This window comes from Triplophysa rosa, linkage group LG17 (genome assembly GCF_024868665.1).
Source record: "Triplophysa rosa linkage group LG17, Trosa_1v2, whole genome shotgun sequence".
In the NCBI taxonomy this organism is placed as follows: Eukaryota; Metazoa; Chordata; class Actinopteri; order Cypriniformes; family Nemacheilidae; genus Triplophysa; species Triplophysa rosa.
The window spans coordinates 19,407,280-19,424,372 of NC_079906.1; the positions used below are offsets into that span (position 1 = coordinate 19,407,280).

A 17,093-nucleotide genomic window follows, 5' to 3' on the forward strand; every position below is an offset into this window, starting at 1 on the left:
CACTTCCTGCGACCTCAGCACTGGCATTCAGATTTCCAAGATTGTCAAAATCGTGCATAATGCTGTTCGTGTACCTCGAAATCTGATGAACTGACAGTTTTCGAAAAGCAGCTCCATCCAACAAGACCATTTGACTGACAAGTGACTACGTTTTGTTTAGTTTATCATGTTTATTTGAAGTCCCTATCCTGTCAAACTTTGGTCAATGCGGTAACTATTAAATCCTTGGGTTTCGTTTGCTATATGCATCATACGGTTCGCCAGCAGACTGTGGGCATGTCGTCTGAGGCTAAAACAAAGATTTTTGGATGAGACTTATTTCCCTAAAGTGAATATAAGCGTGTTTTAGAAATGCACGTAGTGAGTAAAAAGGATTTAGCAGAGAGTTTCAGCCGAGCATGAAACTTATTTTAGTCTCAAGCAGTGAGGATCCATTTTTCTCCAAGAATCCCGGTGGGTTGTAGAGGGCAGGATGCTTGGCCACGTCGGCGCCTGGCTTTTTTCCCTTACTTGTTCGCGTCTGATTCGAGATCTCACTTGTTGCTTAGAAACCGTTTCATTTTTGTGAAAACTCACAGTTTTTGCCACTTTCCCCTCCCTCTCAACGGCCCACTCTCGTTTCAAATAAAAAGTGCCATCTGCCGCCATCGCGATCCAGTCGGTTCGGGGGGTGCACTTTAGATCGGCCAATGAACCTTTCCAGGACGCCCTGGCGTTTACCACACTCTAAGTCAACTTCTTTTCACCCCCTTTGTATTTATGTTGTTCTGGCCGTGGGCCAGCGACTTACTTTCCTCGTAGTTGTAAAGCGTGCCCAGAATAGCTATTGACGGTGGGAACTGGCTTCACACCTAGGATGCGGCGAGGGATTCGGTTTTTCTCGTTTCTTCCTTTCAGGAGAAATTGGTTTGAGTCACTTTGGCGATATACTTTTGCTAATTCTTTGAAAAGTTCAGATTTCATGAGCGGAAGTTCAGGCTGTTTTTCTGCCAGTATGAGTTTGACATTAGCGGTGTACTTTAGGTAGGAGAGTTATAAAAACCGCACTATAAGTGCACTTTGTCAGACTTTGATCAACTGCTGAAATCTGCTTTTAGGGAAAAGGCATTATAGGTGTTTTTGTGTCTGTCTGTTTGTCTTTTTTATTCATCCATCTCTATCACTCCATCCACCTGTATGTACAGTATACATCTCTATCTCTCTGATCTCTGCCCAAATGTTCAGTTGAAAAGTTGCTATTGTCTGTCAATAGTGCCATGATTTTATTACTTGTTTGATCATCAAGCTAATAGAAAAGTAACTGTTGTTTTGAATCTGTTTTGTCTTGTATTTTTCTTCTTGGGTAATTTACTCTTATTTAATTTGGCAGCCTGCGTAGGTCTCTTTCCAGAAATTATCTTGTGGTCAAATAAGACAAAAAAGAAGCACAGCGTGTGTGGAAAATGTCTGTGTGAAGTTCTGTGCTTCCCCCGGCCGCTCATCAGTGAGAAACACTCAGCGGGACTCTCTGAAAATCCACAAGGCACATTGACTCGACGGGAGATCTCAAACTTTTCCTACCACTGTTTCTGTCCTTTTGATTTTGTTTGGTTTAATTAGCTCCAAGTAAACCTTCTCTGACTAAAACATATACCATAATCAAAAACACTTTCTACATATTTTTCTGTAACGTATATTCATTGTTCTTTAATTTCTCACTTTTACATATGCTCTGGCTTCTGTTCTCCTCTAGTTTATTCTTGAAACATGACATAATGTTACTGATATTTTTGATGTTTGTATTACCGATTGCCGGTGACATTTCTAATTTTTCCTAGTTTTGCTTTGTTTCTATTTCATTCATTTGTGACCCAGCCTGGGACAACCCATCTTAAAGGGGCAGTTCACCCAAAAAATAAAAATGTTGTCTCAATTTTTTCACCCTCATGTCATTCAAAACCTGTATATGACTCTTTCTTTAGTTATACTTGAAAGAAGATATTTTGAGAAGTGTCTCAGTGGTTTTGTGTCTATACAATGGAAGGCAATGGGGGCCATGTTTTGTCACATGCCAGAATTCTTTAGCTGTTGGGCTAACGGGGACGTTTATAAGGCAACAGTTATCAGTGAACTTCAAGGTATTCGTCTTTATGTCCACCTTCTCAGTTTTCCCAGTGGTAAGAAAAATAATATTTCAATTTACATTTGGAAGAACTCTGACTTTAAAGGCTGTCAGGGGTAATGTATTCAGGCTGTGAAAGTTTCAGTCAGCTCTGCCAGCGCAGAGGGGATCTGGGCAGAGGCCAGGCTTTCAGTTACTCCCAAAGACATGAATTTGATAAGCAAAGCGGGAAAAACGTGTGTTGCGAGGGCTCACTGAGTATTCCTAATGAATGTTGACATGATTGGTCATGTCTACTCTGCAGTGCACTTTCTGCATACATGATGTTGAGCGTGTGCGTGCGTGTATTAGTTCATGCACTATACCATAGATATAAATAACTAGATGCCCCATTAGCATCTGTTTCTATGGGCCGCTATATGTAGGTCGTCCGCCATATTGGAACGGTGTGAGCCGGTCTGTTAACACTCAAAATCAAGCTGACTGTGTATGATTATGAAAACATATTTATTGTTGTATTAACTCAAACCTTATATCTGACAACAACGAAAGGTTATCCCATTTTTCGGGAATTTAAATCCCTGCGGTTTTCATAGCCATGGCTGCGCAGCGCAGTGTTAGGGCATTCTTAGTCTCACGCCCACAGACCATTGGCTAAACGTCTGATGCATAAGGCACACTTTTCTGGAAACAATTCAGCACATTCGAAGTCGTCATCTGATTGGTTGAATTTCACAGGATTTCTGGGAGACGTGCGTGTCGCGTTCTTTAACGGTCTGCCTGGAAACAACAAAGCCTTCAGATCTAAGAAGTAAGCTGTCGTGTTTACAACGGTTGCTATTTCATCACAATCGACTAAACGCTTCATTCTTAAAAGTATGCGAGGTTCACGGCATAAACTTATAATCATTTTGTTAGTATTAACTTTTGACACGTTCGTGAATGTACACCGGTCTGTTACTGCGCGGACATTTCCACGCCTCTAAACATGACGCGGCACAAAACGAAACGTGATTGGTTGCTTTACCTGTCAGTCATATAACCTCTTGGGCGCGGGCCTTGGCCAAAGAAAGCGGTGATAAGTTATGAAGGTCTGGCTAGGCGAGACTAGGCATTCTAGTCAACTATGAGTGACGTAAGTGGACCGTTCCAAGATGGCAGACACGTCTACGTGCCTGGAGCGCTTGAACGTGGCATCTAGTTATTTATATCTATGCGCAATACTCTTTGTTCTTTGTTTGTGGACCATGTGATGATGATGATCTTAAAGGGATAGTTCATCCACAAATAAACATTTTAATGTATCTGTAATTCTGAAAATACTCAAACTTTATTCACTCAGTCTTTCTCATAAAACATTTTTCAGTTTTCAACCCGAGACGTCTATGACATCTCCTTTAGTTTTGTTTACAATCCTCTGTTTCACCCAAAGCAACAAATGATTTACTATTCATGCATTTATTCATATATGCATGAAGCCTCGCTCGATTCTGTCACTGGACTTCAGTCGATCTGTTTGCTTCTCTTCATTGGCAGCAAGACAATCCATCAGTGCTAATGCTTCTGAAGTTTCATTGTAATGCGTTTCTCTTTCCTTTCGTCTTTGTTACGAAACCCCTTCAACAAACATAAAGAAAGTCTGCCGATCTAAAATTCCTCTTGATAGCCTCGGTCTCTTTCATATTGCATTATTGGTTTGGCATTTATAAGAACATAATGCTGAGGAACCTTAACACTCCTTTTATTCCCAAGTGAGTTTTCTTTTTGTTAAACTTTGTCATTCAGGTGTTACTTCACCTGAACTTTATCACGCCGGTCTGTATTGTCCTCTGGTTTTTCAGACCACCTGAGCATGTTCCCCTCTCACAGTGAGCGGTGTGGTCGAACCCGCTGCTTTCTAAACCCCTCAGAGCGGCCACAAAAAGACCCATCGCAACTGTGAGTCTATTCAGATTCTGTTTCTGGTGTCTCTCTCTCACTGTGCTGATACATCAATTATTCAGGAAGCGGGGCTCTGGCGAAACATTGCTGTTTTGTTCGTAGGACGGTGATATTGTTTGAACAGCTTTGACAAATCAAACAGGGGTGGGTTTAGAGCTCTCACACCTTCTCCTGTCCATGTTTCTCTCCCTCTCTGTCCCAGGTGTGCGAAACATAAGTGAATCTGAGGATTTGAAGAAATTGTACTGGGATTTTCTGCCTTAGATTAAACCCATTTGAAGCCTAAAGACTCAACCAAAACCCTTTCTGACAGCAGATGCTTCAGGCGGTAGTCTGAGACTTTGTCTCTGAAGTGAAGTTGAGTTGCCATGTTTGTTTCAATGGTGGAAAAGCACTGCCCAAACTTCCATGTCAAGCTAAGTTTGGGTTGAAAATGGTTTGGGTTGAGCAAATGTGATTAATGAATGTGTGTTTATTGAGTTAGGAACTTCCGGAGGGAGGTCTTATTGACAGATTTTAACAAATGCAATTTTGTTTTTTATATACAAAGGTCATTTCGAAACTGCCTTCATCGTCATCGAATTTTCCCAACTTTTCCAATGCATTTTGTGTACATTCGTTATTTAAGTCTGTCAGGGCCAATACAAATATTATCCATCACAATAATATTAAAGTTTATTCCTATTAAAATGCCATTTGTTTACATTTATGCATGTGACAATTTTATTCACAGCGACTTGTGATGCATTCCAAGTAAGTAATTTGTGTGTTCTCTGAGAATCTGACCCACAACCTTTGCGCTGCCAATGCAATGCCCGGGCTATTGGATAATTTTAATATACAAATTTAATAAATTAGTGTGTCAGAAGAGGTTGCAGTGCAGTTATTCCTCCTGTCAGAAAAACTCAAATAAAAAACTGAAACGATAACCTCTTTATCTTTCTTTCCGTGCAGGTCACATTGGGAAAAGTTTTGAAAGCCATTGTCGTAATGCGGAGTCTTTTCATTGACCGCACGATTGTCCGAGGATTCCACGAGAACTTGTACATGGAAGACGGAAAGGTAAAACTTTATTCCAGGTTAACCGTAAAACTTGGGTATAAAACATAGCTTGGGTAAAGTTGTGCGATCCCTGGATGTCAAGCTAAAAGTCTCTTCGCAGCTTTTTAATATTTCACACAATGTGTTTGGCTCTCTCTTGATCATGAAAAGCATACTGTACGTGTGAAAGACCCTCTATCCTCACATCCCCCTTGTCAGGTTGAGCAGCGGCCTCACATTCTGAAGCGTTCTGCGCGTCTCCCAAAAGCCGCTACGTTTGAACGCTCTTCAGTGACGCTAATATGAGGTGGCCATCAAAGCTGCCGGGCCGCTTGATCATAGATAATTATGGCAGCGAATGTGAATCTTCTGAAGCGCGTTCCAGGCTGATGCTCTGTGCTGCACGCCGCTGGGCCTCTGCGTCCAAATGCATGTGGTGAGCAATCGCAAATTAACCTTCGCCGGATCGCGACAAAGTTTGAACTGACAGTCGCAGCAACGCGCTACGCACCAGGATATCGTAACAGCACTGTAAACCTCTCTCATTGTGGCGGTTATATTAATGTTTATTGTTGAATATACTGTACAGTATATGAGGATGGAATGCAGTACTAGCGGAAATAAAGATTTATTACAGGCTGTCTTTTTAAATAGTATTTAAAATGGATTATGCAACATTATGCGAGAATATAACAAGTAGGCGTATAATGCCGTAAATTGTAATTTGGGGTTTTATTGTCATTTGAGCATGTACAGTACACATGTTTTCATTGTAGTCAAATCAAATTAGAAAAAGATTTCTTTGAATACATTGCATTGTGGGACACAGTATTTTGTGCAGTGTTCTTCTTTGTTGTGTACTTTTGCAATGACAAAAATTGGACGTGAAATATTGTAAATTGGTATTGAATACAAAAAATTGGAATTTGTAACAAATGCAGACCTTATTCAAGGAAAAACCTAGCAAGACACAAAAGTTCAAACAAGACTAACATGCAGTGTGATCATTTATAAATATCATCTCATGTACTGTATGTTAATAATTTTTATTTATTTTATATTTAAATTATTTTTAAGTATTAAACTGCACCAGTCATATTAACTTGTACCCAGATGAGCAGTGCGTTATCAGTTTTATCTGAGAATGATGTACCTTCGAATATCGCAAATGACCAATCAGAATCAAGTATTCCAGAGAGCCATGTAACTTTTAAGAAAAATCTCTCGGACTGTTTATTTAATGCTTAGGATGAATTTTTAGAACATTTAATTTAATTGCTGGGTAAAGATTCATTTTAAACCGTCTCTAAATAAAGGGAATACAAACAAAATAGAATTAAGCTCAAACTTCTGTGTAGGGTAAAACACAAAAACTTGTCAAGTTCAAGTGTGGCCTTAAAAAGCAAGTTAACACACAGTGTTTAATTTTCATTCATTATAGATTTAACATTGCCTTTCATTAAAACAGAAATTTATCTAGAATGTTGGACGAATAGGAACAAATGTGAAACTGATTCTGCTGACTTCCATTATTTATTTATTTATTAAAAACACAGTGCAAAAGGAACATTAGAAGCTTTTACATGGTTGTTGATTTGCATATTTTGCTTTAGTGTGCCAGTAAATATCAATATAGATTTAGCAACGATTATAATAAATTGTTTTAAATTTACATTTTTATGCATTTGGCAGATCATTTCATCCAAAGCGACTTACATTCAACATTTTTTTATCAGCGTGCGTACTCCCTGGGTACAAAATCTAAGCTGTAGAAAAAATAAATATCTAAGTGGTAGTATTTTTTGTGTCAATTATAAAGAGAACAGCACCTGCGCTTTTGAATCGACCTCAAAGGTCATATTGGGAGTGAGGGAGATATGGATTCAGAACTGAATATTGACAGACTTTGTCTTTAAACGCCTTTCCAGGCCTTATGATCTAAATGATGCCAGAAAGCGTACCATAACCATATGCACGTCATAACAGAGCCGATCTGAGCCTCCGAGCACACAAAAAGAGAGGGAGCGAGAGGGGGTAGGAGAAGGGAAACTATGCTATCAATGTTGGGCTTCAAAGACTATCCGAGACGTCTCTTGGGTAATTTGCGATCCGGCATTCTTTATACTTCAAAGGGCAGCAGTGTACAGAGGTGGGTTCGAGGACAGAGGGGAGATGGAGTCTGATTTCTCTGATAAATGCTGACACCGGGCCTGTTTGATATTAGAATCAGAGAAGATTTTGATTCGTTGCGTCTTTGAAAACTCTTCTGATGACCTTCGATCAGCGAACTGATTGGTGGCGGGTATTTTTCACGCTCACAGGTCTGACTTTGGACACAAGGCCAGCCGCGACTGACCTTTGAACTGTCAAATATTTTTTCATGTGTTTATTTGCGCCGTCTCGCTGTATGTTTTGTTTTGTCTTGTATTTTCTTTGTAGGTGTGGATGAGGTTCGCGCACGGTTTTAAAATAGCCGTTTATGTCGCTTTGTTTAGTTCAGTGAAAACATCTGTCAAACTCCAGTAGCATAAAGCTATTCAATAGGGTTTTTAGATTATATTCCTAGTCTTTTGAGGCCTTGTGATAGCTTTGTTTGACTGAAGGTCATGAGTTCATTCCCCTGGGAAGACACAAACTGATAAAATGTATGCCTTTGATGCATTTGGCAGATGCTTCTTTTTATCCAAAGCCTTCATGTCAATTTGCACGACCGTAGAATCACTGTCTAGAAACTTAAGAGTTTGTGTTTGAATGAATCAGACAAAAAAATATTTTGTAATGACAAATTGAGTTTACATTTTTATCTTTCTTTCTTTTTAGCTGGACATCTGGTCTAAGTCCAACTATCAAGTATTTCAGAAGGTGAGTAGCCCAGCTGTTATATACTGTTCTCAATATTTAAGCAGTAGATCTCAACTGATGGAGCATTTTCAGTTGCACTGTTTCTGTGTCAAACCATTGTCAAGATGTAGTCATGTTTACATGTCAGCTGTCCTTCTTTTGAGAAAATGGACCTCAGTGGAATCTAAACCATTTTTAGACATTATTTGACAGATTGAGGAAATTTTCTTGATGCATGCAATGAATAATTTAGATATCTTCCTGCATACATTACATTTAGTAAATATAAAAACGAAATATCTGGTTAAGTAAAAATCATTTATTTAAGCACAAAATATATGTTGATATGTAATATATTGCGTGTTTAATAATTTATTTTACATTGTTGTTATTTGCTCTCTTCATTTTTCATCATGAGACACGGACATTGAATAACTTAGTTAAGTTGTTGGCGTCTTGAACGTAAATTCCCAATCAGTGTTTCACGTGGCATGGCAACACGTGGTATGTTTTAATACAGTAAACTTGGAGGGCGAGTAAAAAGCAGTATTTTGTTTAATTGAAACAGACCGCTTCCAAAATATGTCACGCACCATATTAAAGAAAATGTTTTTTGAATTTCACTGCAAAATTTGAGAATCATTTTAATGTCAAATTACAGGTTTTTGCTCACGCTCGAACATTTGGATCCTGATTTAAAAACCAATTCCAACATGGCTCTCTTTAATCATAAAATGTTTACGGAAATATTGTCATGGTTGTTTTTCAGATTGAAGTCTAGAAGTACATCTCTCTCTCTCACAGACAGTCACATGCATTGTCACCTCGCTGCTGCCAATCACTGCCTTTCATCCGTCAGGCATCTTTTGTCCCTATGTTTTTGATTCCTTCATCTGACAGCCCCCTAAACATCTGGGCTCATTGCCTTCACTCCACCCTCCCAGATTCTCATTAGACTGGAATTAAAGAGCAGTAAGTCTCAGAGGCACTCTGGGTAATGCTGATGCGCCTTTGAAAGAGAGAGCGAAACTCGCGTTCCTTTCAAAGGGGAAAGAACGCCGTGTGACGGGCTGCCTGCAACTTAAAGAGAGAGGTTGCGAGAAGCCGTTCACATTGTAACGGAGCACCTCACATCCGTCCGATCTGATCAAAAGGCCAACCTGTTTACTCCCTTTATTTCTCTGGCTGTGAACGCTAACTGGAGCCCGGGCTGCTTTAAACTGAAGGGATGGGCCGCCTCTCATCTTCCCCTCCCAGATGTCACTTCTGTCTCCCAGTATTCTGTGCTCGCTTAATTAATCGTCGTCGCTCTTCACATTGCCCCAAATACCATTTTGTCCAATTTTTACTATTTGAGTTACTTTCCTTGATGGAAGACTATTGAGGGAAGTATTAACTGGCCAGTTTTTCTAAGAGTTCTTTGGTCAACGTTGGCAGTCTAATGAAGCTGTAACTGAAGATTGAAGTGGTTCGGTTTTTATTCCCTTTTTGTAATTACATTAGTGATGGAAGATGGGATTTTGGGGGAAGTAATAAGGTTATGGTGTTCTTCTGCAAAATTGGACTTTAGAGTTAATCTGAGTGTAGGTAGATTGATCTGAAAATGGACTTTAATTAAGATTACTTCAAGCGTGTGCCCGCGAGTTCGGGCGAATCCGTCAAGGACATGTGCCGGTCATATTTCAGTCCAAAATCAAAAGAAGATCAAAAAAATTAGGGGGACAGTTATGTGCACACTGTAATTTTTTTCTTTACAGTAAGAATAAAACAACTTATGTACATTTATTATAAAGATATTTAATAATAAAAATATATTCAATAATAAAAATACTCAATAATCAGTAGCACTTTACAATAAGGATGTATTTGTTAAAATTAGTAAATGCATTATTTACATGAACTTACTATGAGAAATGACGTTTTTCAGCATTTATTAATATTTGTTAATGTTATGCCTATACAATTATTCATGTCCGTTCACTGCATTAACTGAACCGATGTTAACAGATACAGCAGATACATTAAAGGGACAATTCAGCAAAAATTCTGTCATCATTTACTCACCCTCGAATTGTTCCAAATCTGTATAAAGATATTTGGAAGAATGCTTGAAACCAAACAGTTATTGGCCACCATTGACTATCATAGTAAGAAAAATGACAATGGTAGACAAAAGTGATCCAGAACTTTTGCTTTCCTACATCCCTACAAATATCTAATTTTGTGTTCAACAGCATAAAGAAATGATTAAAAAATGTTCCTTCTATTCTAGTCAATGGTGGCCAAGAACTGTTTGGTTACAAGCATTCTTCCAAATGTCTTTCTCTGTGTTTGAGTAAATGAAGACAGAATTTTCATTTTTGGGTGAATTGTTCCCTTAACTAAGGTAAATGTTGAAGAAGTATTACTCATTGTTAGTTTGTTAGTTAATGCATTGATCAATGTTAACAAAAATCCATTACTGCACAATAAAATCGCCAGTGTTAAAAAACGACAAATTAACACTCACAGTGTATATATAATCCACACTCTCAAAGTGTGGATTATATAAACACTCTGAGATTTAATGAGACTTTTTTGACACTGGCGATTTTGCTGTGTGGGCAAGTACATAAATACAGTACATAGATGTGTCTCCATACCTTACAACGATTATTGTTATTGACCATTACCATGTAATATTATAGCTTTTTTAGTAAATGTGGTGAATATCTACATTTGTACTTTTGCATATTGTACAAGAGTTTATACAGTATGTTACTGAACCTTTTAAAAACACTAATTTCTGTGTTCATTTTTCGCTGTGTTTCCTCAGGTCACTGATCATGCAACCACGGCTCTCTTGCATTACCAGCTCCCGCAGATGCCTGATGTTGTGGTTCGTTCTTTCATGGTGGGTACAGTATGTTGCAGTAATGCAGTAATGATTACATGCAGTTTGGCCTTTGGCTATGTGCTCTAACAAGCGCCTATTTTCTACATGATAAGAAAAGCTTACAGCTGTATGTTCGGGCAAGACAAGAAAATATCGCAAATTTAGTTGAGGTTACACTATTTGGATGATTCTCACGAAACCACCGAAACATCATGGCAGTAAAGATTTGAATTATAAAACATACCATTTGGTTACACAAAAAATGATCATAATAAAGATTAAATGGTTCTCTACCTAGGACAAAACATAATTTTGACATAGAAATTAATTATTTTGGTATTTTATTGCTTTTTCTGCTGAAATTCTATAACCGTAACGCGTCCCGATTTGTCTGAGTGCATTATGTTTAACGAATTGTGAGTAAAATTAAAACGTTGTGAAAAAAACAATTGGATGTTCTTCTAGATGTTCTCAAATTACCAAAAAAATTATTGACAGAATATTCATATATATAATAAAAATGAAGAAACCGTGGAAGGACTGATATTCTCATCCTCCGTAACATTTTTTTAAAGAGAATACATCTACTAGTACCTTGGTTAAAAAGTTAACAAATTATTTATTTTTTTCTAGTTAAAAACATAATTTTCTCTTGTCATGCTGTGTATACGACTTTTTCCCTTCTCATTACCGATACAGGTAGTTTTCCACATTTAAAGAAATTTTACATGTTTAATTCTATTAAAATATAATCAACTAATGTCTTATTATGTAGGATTGATAAAAACTTGCTTGGGGATCATGGCTGCGCCTGTTTTTAGCAGCACATGCTATGAGATTGACAATTTTAAATGGTTCCGGTAATAGGAATTTTTAAGGCATTTTTTGAAAGATTTTTTTTGTTATTAATGCCTTTACACGTGTCATATCTTGTTTGAAATAAATATAAAGGAAATTTGTTGATACGAGTGTTTTTTAAAAAATCATGTTTTACATCTTGAAACCAAGATTTTGTGAGTATCACCCATTTATTCTCTGCAAAAATAATTTAAAAGTAATTTTGTATTTTATATTATGTTAAAAGCATTGTGTCTGGTTTGTCTTTGAACAGTCGACTGAGCTCTGCTCTTAATGTGTTGAAATTGAAGCGAGATTGATCACTTCTGCATAAGATCACGGCTGAAATGCAATGTTAACGCTCCTTAATCCAAAACCAGCTTTTTAAAACCATAAAAACATCTTTAGAATAACTTTTTCGTCCTTTTGCTTACCTGAGAATTTTTTCATGTTTTCATCTTATTGTTTATACTGCTTTGTCCATCTGCTTCTCATGCCCATTCCACCGAATGACAGAAAGAAAGATCAGTATATGTAAACAGGGTCATGGACACCCTTCTACGTGCTAATTGGAGTATGAATAACACGGTCATCAGTGGGGAGAGGTTTGGGCCAGTAGATGAATTAGGAAAGTCAATTTGTCCTGACAGGTGCCGGTAAACCCCCGGCTGTGCTGAGGACACTGGTGGAGACGGGTTCGAGAGGAGAGCAGTCGTACCTCTCCAGCTGTTAATCAATGTCTAGTTATGAATGCTGTGAGACCCCACAAACCCCCCCGCTGCTCACACACCACTGATGTCAATGCAATGATGCCAGACAGACTCACAAAAACCTCAATATTAGATGTGGAAGGCTACGGTGACTGATGAACCTGGTGCTTTAGACTACACTTTAGGGTATATACTCGAGACACTACCATGTGAAGGGGGTTTTGAATAGTATACCTTATCATTTACTTTATTTAGTTAACACTGCATATACTTTCCGCTAATAGAGCAATCCCAGAATGCATAGTGACACGCTCTGTAAAAATGACTCTCCAGCTCATATTTTGCTTTGTTTCACCAGACCTGGTTGAGAAGCTACATTAAGCTTTTCCAGACTCCGTGTCAACGCTGTGGCAAGTACCTGCAGGACGGTCTTCCTCCAACATGGAGGGACTTCCGAACTCTGGAGGCCTTCCATGACACCTGCAGGCAGTGACCCGGACCTCACAGTATTCCATAGCTTGCCTTGGAAAACTAGACTGTTCTCTCTCGGGTTCCATCGTTTCTCACCCACATTTTCCTCCAGCTGGATATTGTACTTTTATTAAAAAAAAAACTGAATAAAGATATTTTCATAATTGTGCTATCTAGCACAAGAGCATCATTCATCTTTTGTGTTTTAGGTAGGTTTCTCTGTTTAAAAAACATTTTTTATCTAAAAAAACAATTTTCTTTTGTTTTTCAAACCGTCTCATTATTTTAAAAACAATTGTTGACAATAAGTCTTCCAGGTTGGTTTTGTTTAATGCTAATTTTAGCACAAACATCTTTTTATTTTAAATGTGCATGTAAAATGTTCAGAATCCACTGCACAAAAATGCAAAACGTGCGTGCGATTCATTAAAAATACATTGCAATCCAAAGTACACAGCTGCTGGAGCGTTCTTAAATGTGTATGACCTCGAAATTACGGTTGCTTTTTATTTCCCATCATGTAATATTAACACGACGATGACAAAATCTTTCAATCGGTGTGTTTGCGTGGGAGCTTGACTTTTGTTTTCTACCCTTGCTTGATGCGACTTCACTTCTGCCTGTGACACAATGTACACAAGCTTGAATTATTGAGCATATTTGTTTTAGGCATTTTGTAAACACAAGTCAGCACTGACCATCAGTCCTGATAAGGATAAATGAATTAACTAAACAGAAATGGGACTACAGAAATCAAAAAACGTTGAGACCGTATGTGTCCTCGACTCCTCGCGTGTCCTTGCCCTTTTTATAAAATATCTTGCTGGTTACTCACTGGGTTTTAGAAGTTCAAATCCGATTCATTGTTCAGTTTTAAGCAATGTGTAAAGTTTGTGCAATAACCTTTCAAGAGCTGGTTATTACTGTTTGAATTAATTTTTGTTGTATGTGTATGAGTACATTGTACATTGCTGTAGGAGTCCCTAAAAGGTCAGAATTCATATCTTTAAAAGGGTTAAATCGTCTAAACCTTATACAGTATAAAGGTTCGGATGTTCAGACCTGCTGAGCAGATTCTCAGTTCTCTGTATTTACAGATTTAAAAAACTCATAGAGCTCGGCTTTTTCCATGATCTACTTTGATCGCCTGAAACCGTCATTGCCTTCAGATCCCACTCAGCAGAATGTGACTTAAGTTATCCTTAGAAGTCTCTCTCTCTCTCTCTTCGCTTGTTGTTAAATTAGGATTTAGAAGCCGTTGTGCCAATACTTCAGTGTTTTGTTTTTCCTAGTGATTAAGCAATGTTGATATTACATTTGTACGTATGATTTGGGGCCATTCAAAAGTTTTGACTGGTTTTGGTGTGATGTGGCCCGATGATTAAAGTTCAGATAATCTGAAGGGATCTGACAAAATTTTGTATAGTTTGGTATAAAAATAAAGATAAAGACGACACAAAAAAATATTCATTTTTTATTTTTATTAGTGCTTGTTTCTTTTCATGTAATAATTTTAAAGGCGGGGTGTCCGATTTCCGAATTACGCTTGTTTAGACAAAGTCGGGCCGAGTACCAAAACAACCTTGTAGCCAATCAGCAGTAAGGTCCACAGTGCACAGGACGGACATTAGTCGAGCCGAGCGCTGACGAAAGCGAAAGATGGGGGTAGGGGTGTGTCTGTTTTGGTGATTTGAACATCAACAACGGCTATGAGAAATCGGACACCCCGCCTTTAAGTCATCTGGAAGCCCCTTGGAAGTTTGTTGAGGTTCCCTCATGGGAATTGTTCTGCACAATAAGTTTGATGTATTATTACTATTTACAGGCATAATCAATTCACATCTTGTGAAGAAGTAAACGGGACAAGACTGCCTTACAAGACCAAAATAGCCTCCTACTATATATAAACAATTTGTTACGACTGTCGTGTACTGTATTCAACAGCACATTTTTCAGCCTGACCTCCTCTGGTGTTGAATCGTATGTTTGTGTATCGTGTCTTATGATTGCGGCGTGTGTGTGAAGATTCCCGTGGTGCCGGCCGTTCACCCTCCCCAGCCCGTGGCCTCATTAACTGTTCCCCGTCACCTCTTCCCACGCGCTCCCTCATGAACGCATAATTACGCCCCCGACCCGTGCTAATGATTGATTTCTTTACCAGGTGCCTAGCGTTGTAGTCCCGGTCCTTGCCCCAGTGTAAATTTGCCAAGGCTGCGAAAGGTCTTTAAGGTTCATATTCATCTTTTCTGCACGAATCTGAAGAGTCTTATTCCTTGTCTTTATTTCAATGTCACTGGATTATTTTTTAAGGTGATGTGGGTTTTTTTCAGAATTGCAGTACTGTATGCCATATCCTAACTGTTAATGACGATTAAAGCCCCAGTGAAATCAATATGAAAGTTTTTTCCTTTCATTAAAATAAGTTGGTCTTAAGGACGTCAATAAACGTATATGCTCCCACGTGCTGACAAAATTCCCATTTAGAAGATATAAGAGTTCAAAACTGACAGTCGTGTGCTCAAACAAATCTAGAAATTCCATGACATCACGCTACACTTCAGCCTCTCGTCCAATCGAATCTGCTTTAAAATCGGAAGAGTCCCGCCCCCTTCGCTATGCGAGCTGCAGAAGCGGCGCCTCATATCAGCCACTTGTTCACACAATTATTATGTCTTCATGATGAATGATGCATAAAGCACTAGATGGGTGGTAGGGGATGATCCAGACAGTGTAACCATTGACATTAAAGTCTTAATTTCGCGTTAGTGTCATGCGAGCGGTTGCATGTGAGTGTCCTCCGGTTCAGAGACATGATAGCACAAAGCTGATCGTATTCGTCGATCATACGCGCAAATCCGCTGAGAAAATAAAACATATTTGACCCGTTTCAAGTCGACACAGAATGTTGTATTGTTAAGTCTATATAGAAGAGATCGGACATCGCAGCCTTGATGAGTAAAGGAGACAAACGCTAGTGTCACTCACCAACTTAAATAACAAGTTTCAAATGACACTGGTATCACTGATCTTCCTATTCTTTTCAATAGACTTTAAAGGGATACTGCAGGCTTGAATCAACATTTCCCCATGTTTTACTCGCCCTCAAGGCATCTTAAGTGAATGTGACTTTCTTCTTGAAGAATAATGCAGTCGGAGTTATAATACCACGTATACTTTCCAAGCGGTAGAATGGGAGTAAATGCGGGGCAATTTTTTGAATCTCAAAAAGTGCATACATCGATCAAAGATAAGCTCGACACGGCTCCGCGGTCTTAACAAAGGTCTTCTGAAGCGAATCAATGCCTTTTTTTAAGAGAAATATCCATTTTTACTCTCCATCCACTACTCACTTTTATACATTTCCCCATTAGAAGTCAGATCTAAAGTTTGATTTGTTTTTCAAAGGGTTTAAATCCTTCACGCTGAAACTGAATTTACTTTGTTCATCAATAGCTTCGTTCCTGGCTGTCCTTTGTGTCTGGATTCAGTCGTTTTTCCTGTTGATTCACACAAGTCTGGCGAAGTAGACGTCTCGTGTTAACAATAACGCTCAGTCATCTGTTTTCGTAGACCCAACAGGTGGTGCAAATGATCCAAATAGAATTGTCTTATGGTCATATTTGCTCACTCAAGGCCTCGAAGTGGCCGTGAATTTCATTGACAGGCGTCCGCGTATCGCCGCGCTGGGGTGGCAGGAGGCGGAGAAGGTCTATGTTGGGAGGTTGTCCTGGGAGACAGATGGTGACGAGATCCACTTGATGCCAAGAATGTTCTGGAAGATCTCCATGCTAACAGTCCCGGCTTATGTAGGAGGTGTGTACATCGGCACCATGTTCAGTCACTGGTCACATCCACGTTCCATCTGTTTCCTGCTTATCTTATATTATGCCTGGTGCATTTGCAACACATAACTCAAAACTAAAACTAGAATTAAACAGCTTTAAAACATTTTTCCGCGAGCTTAATTTTGCTTCAGTGGTTTAACTAAAATCACATTACAGCTTTAACATTTACATTTACGCATTTGGCAGACGCTTTTATCCATTATACTATACATTTGTTTCTGAGTATTTGCAATCCCAGGGATGGAACCCATGACCTTGGTGTTGCTAGCGCCATGCTCTAACCACTGAGCTACAGGAAAGTAGAAATGCATGTTGGAACAAATACACTCTTCTTTCTCACAATGTGTCGTATCATGCAGGAGTCTATCAGACAGCCAAAACGTTACTGACAAGAACAAAGACACGACGATCTCCTCGCACGATTCTTTGGC

The 17,093-nt window shown here is 38.8% G+C and overlaps 1 protein-coding gene across 1 annotated transcript in view; it reads left to right on the forward strand.

Annotated features, from left to right (window-relative positions):
- The window catches only part of med27 (mediator complex subunit 27), a 42,325-nt gene extending 27,033 nt beyond the window's left edge, over positions 1–15,292 (forward strand). Inside the window, exons 5-8 of the mRNA XM_057357356.1 lie at positions 4,997–5,104; positions 7,904–7,945; positions 10,740–10,817; positions 12,705–15,292. Of these exons, the coding sequence (XP_057213339.1) occupies positions 4,997–5,104; positions 7,904–7,945; positions 10,740–10,817; positions 12,705–12,839 (363 nt within the window). The 3' untranslated portion in view covers positions 12,840–15,292. The remainder of the gene's footprint in view (positions 1–4,996; positions 5,105–7,903; positions 7,946–10,739; positions 10,818–12,704) is intronic.
- The last annotated feature ends 1,801 nt before the right edge of the window (positions 15,293–17,093 follow it).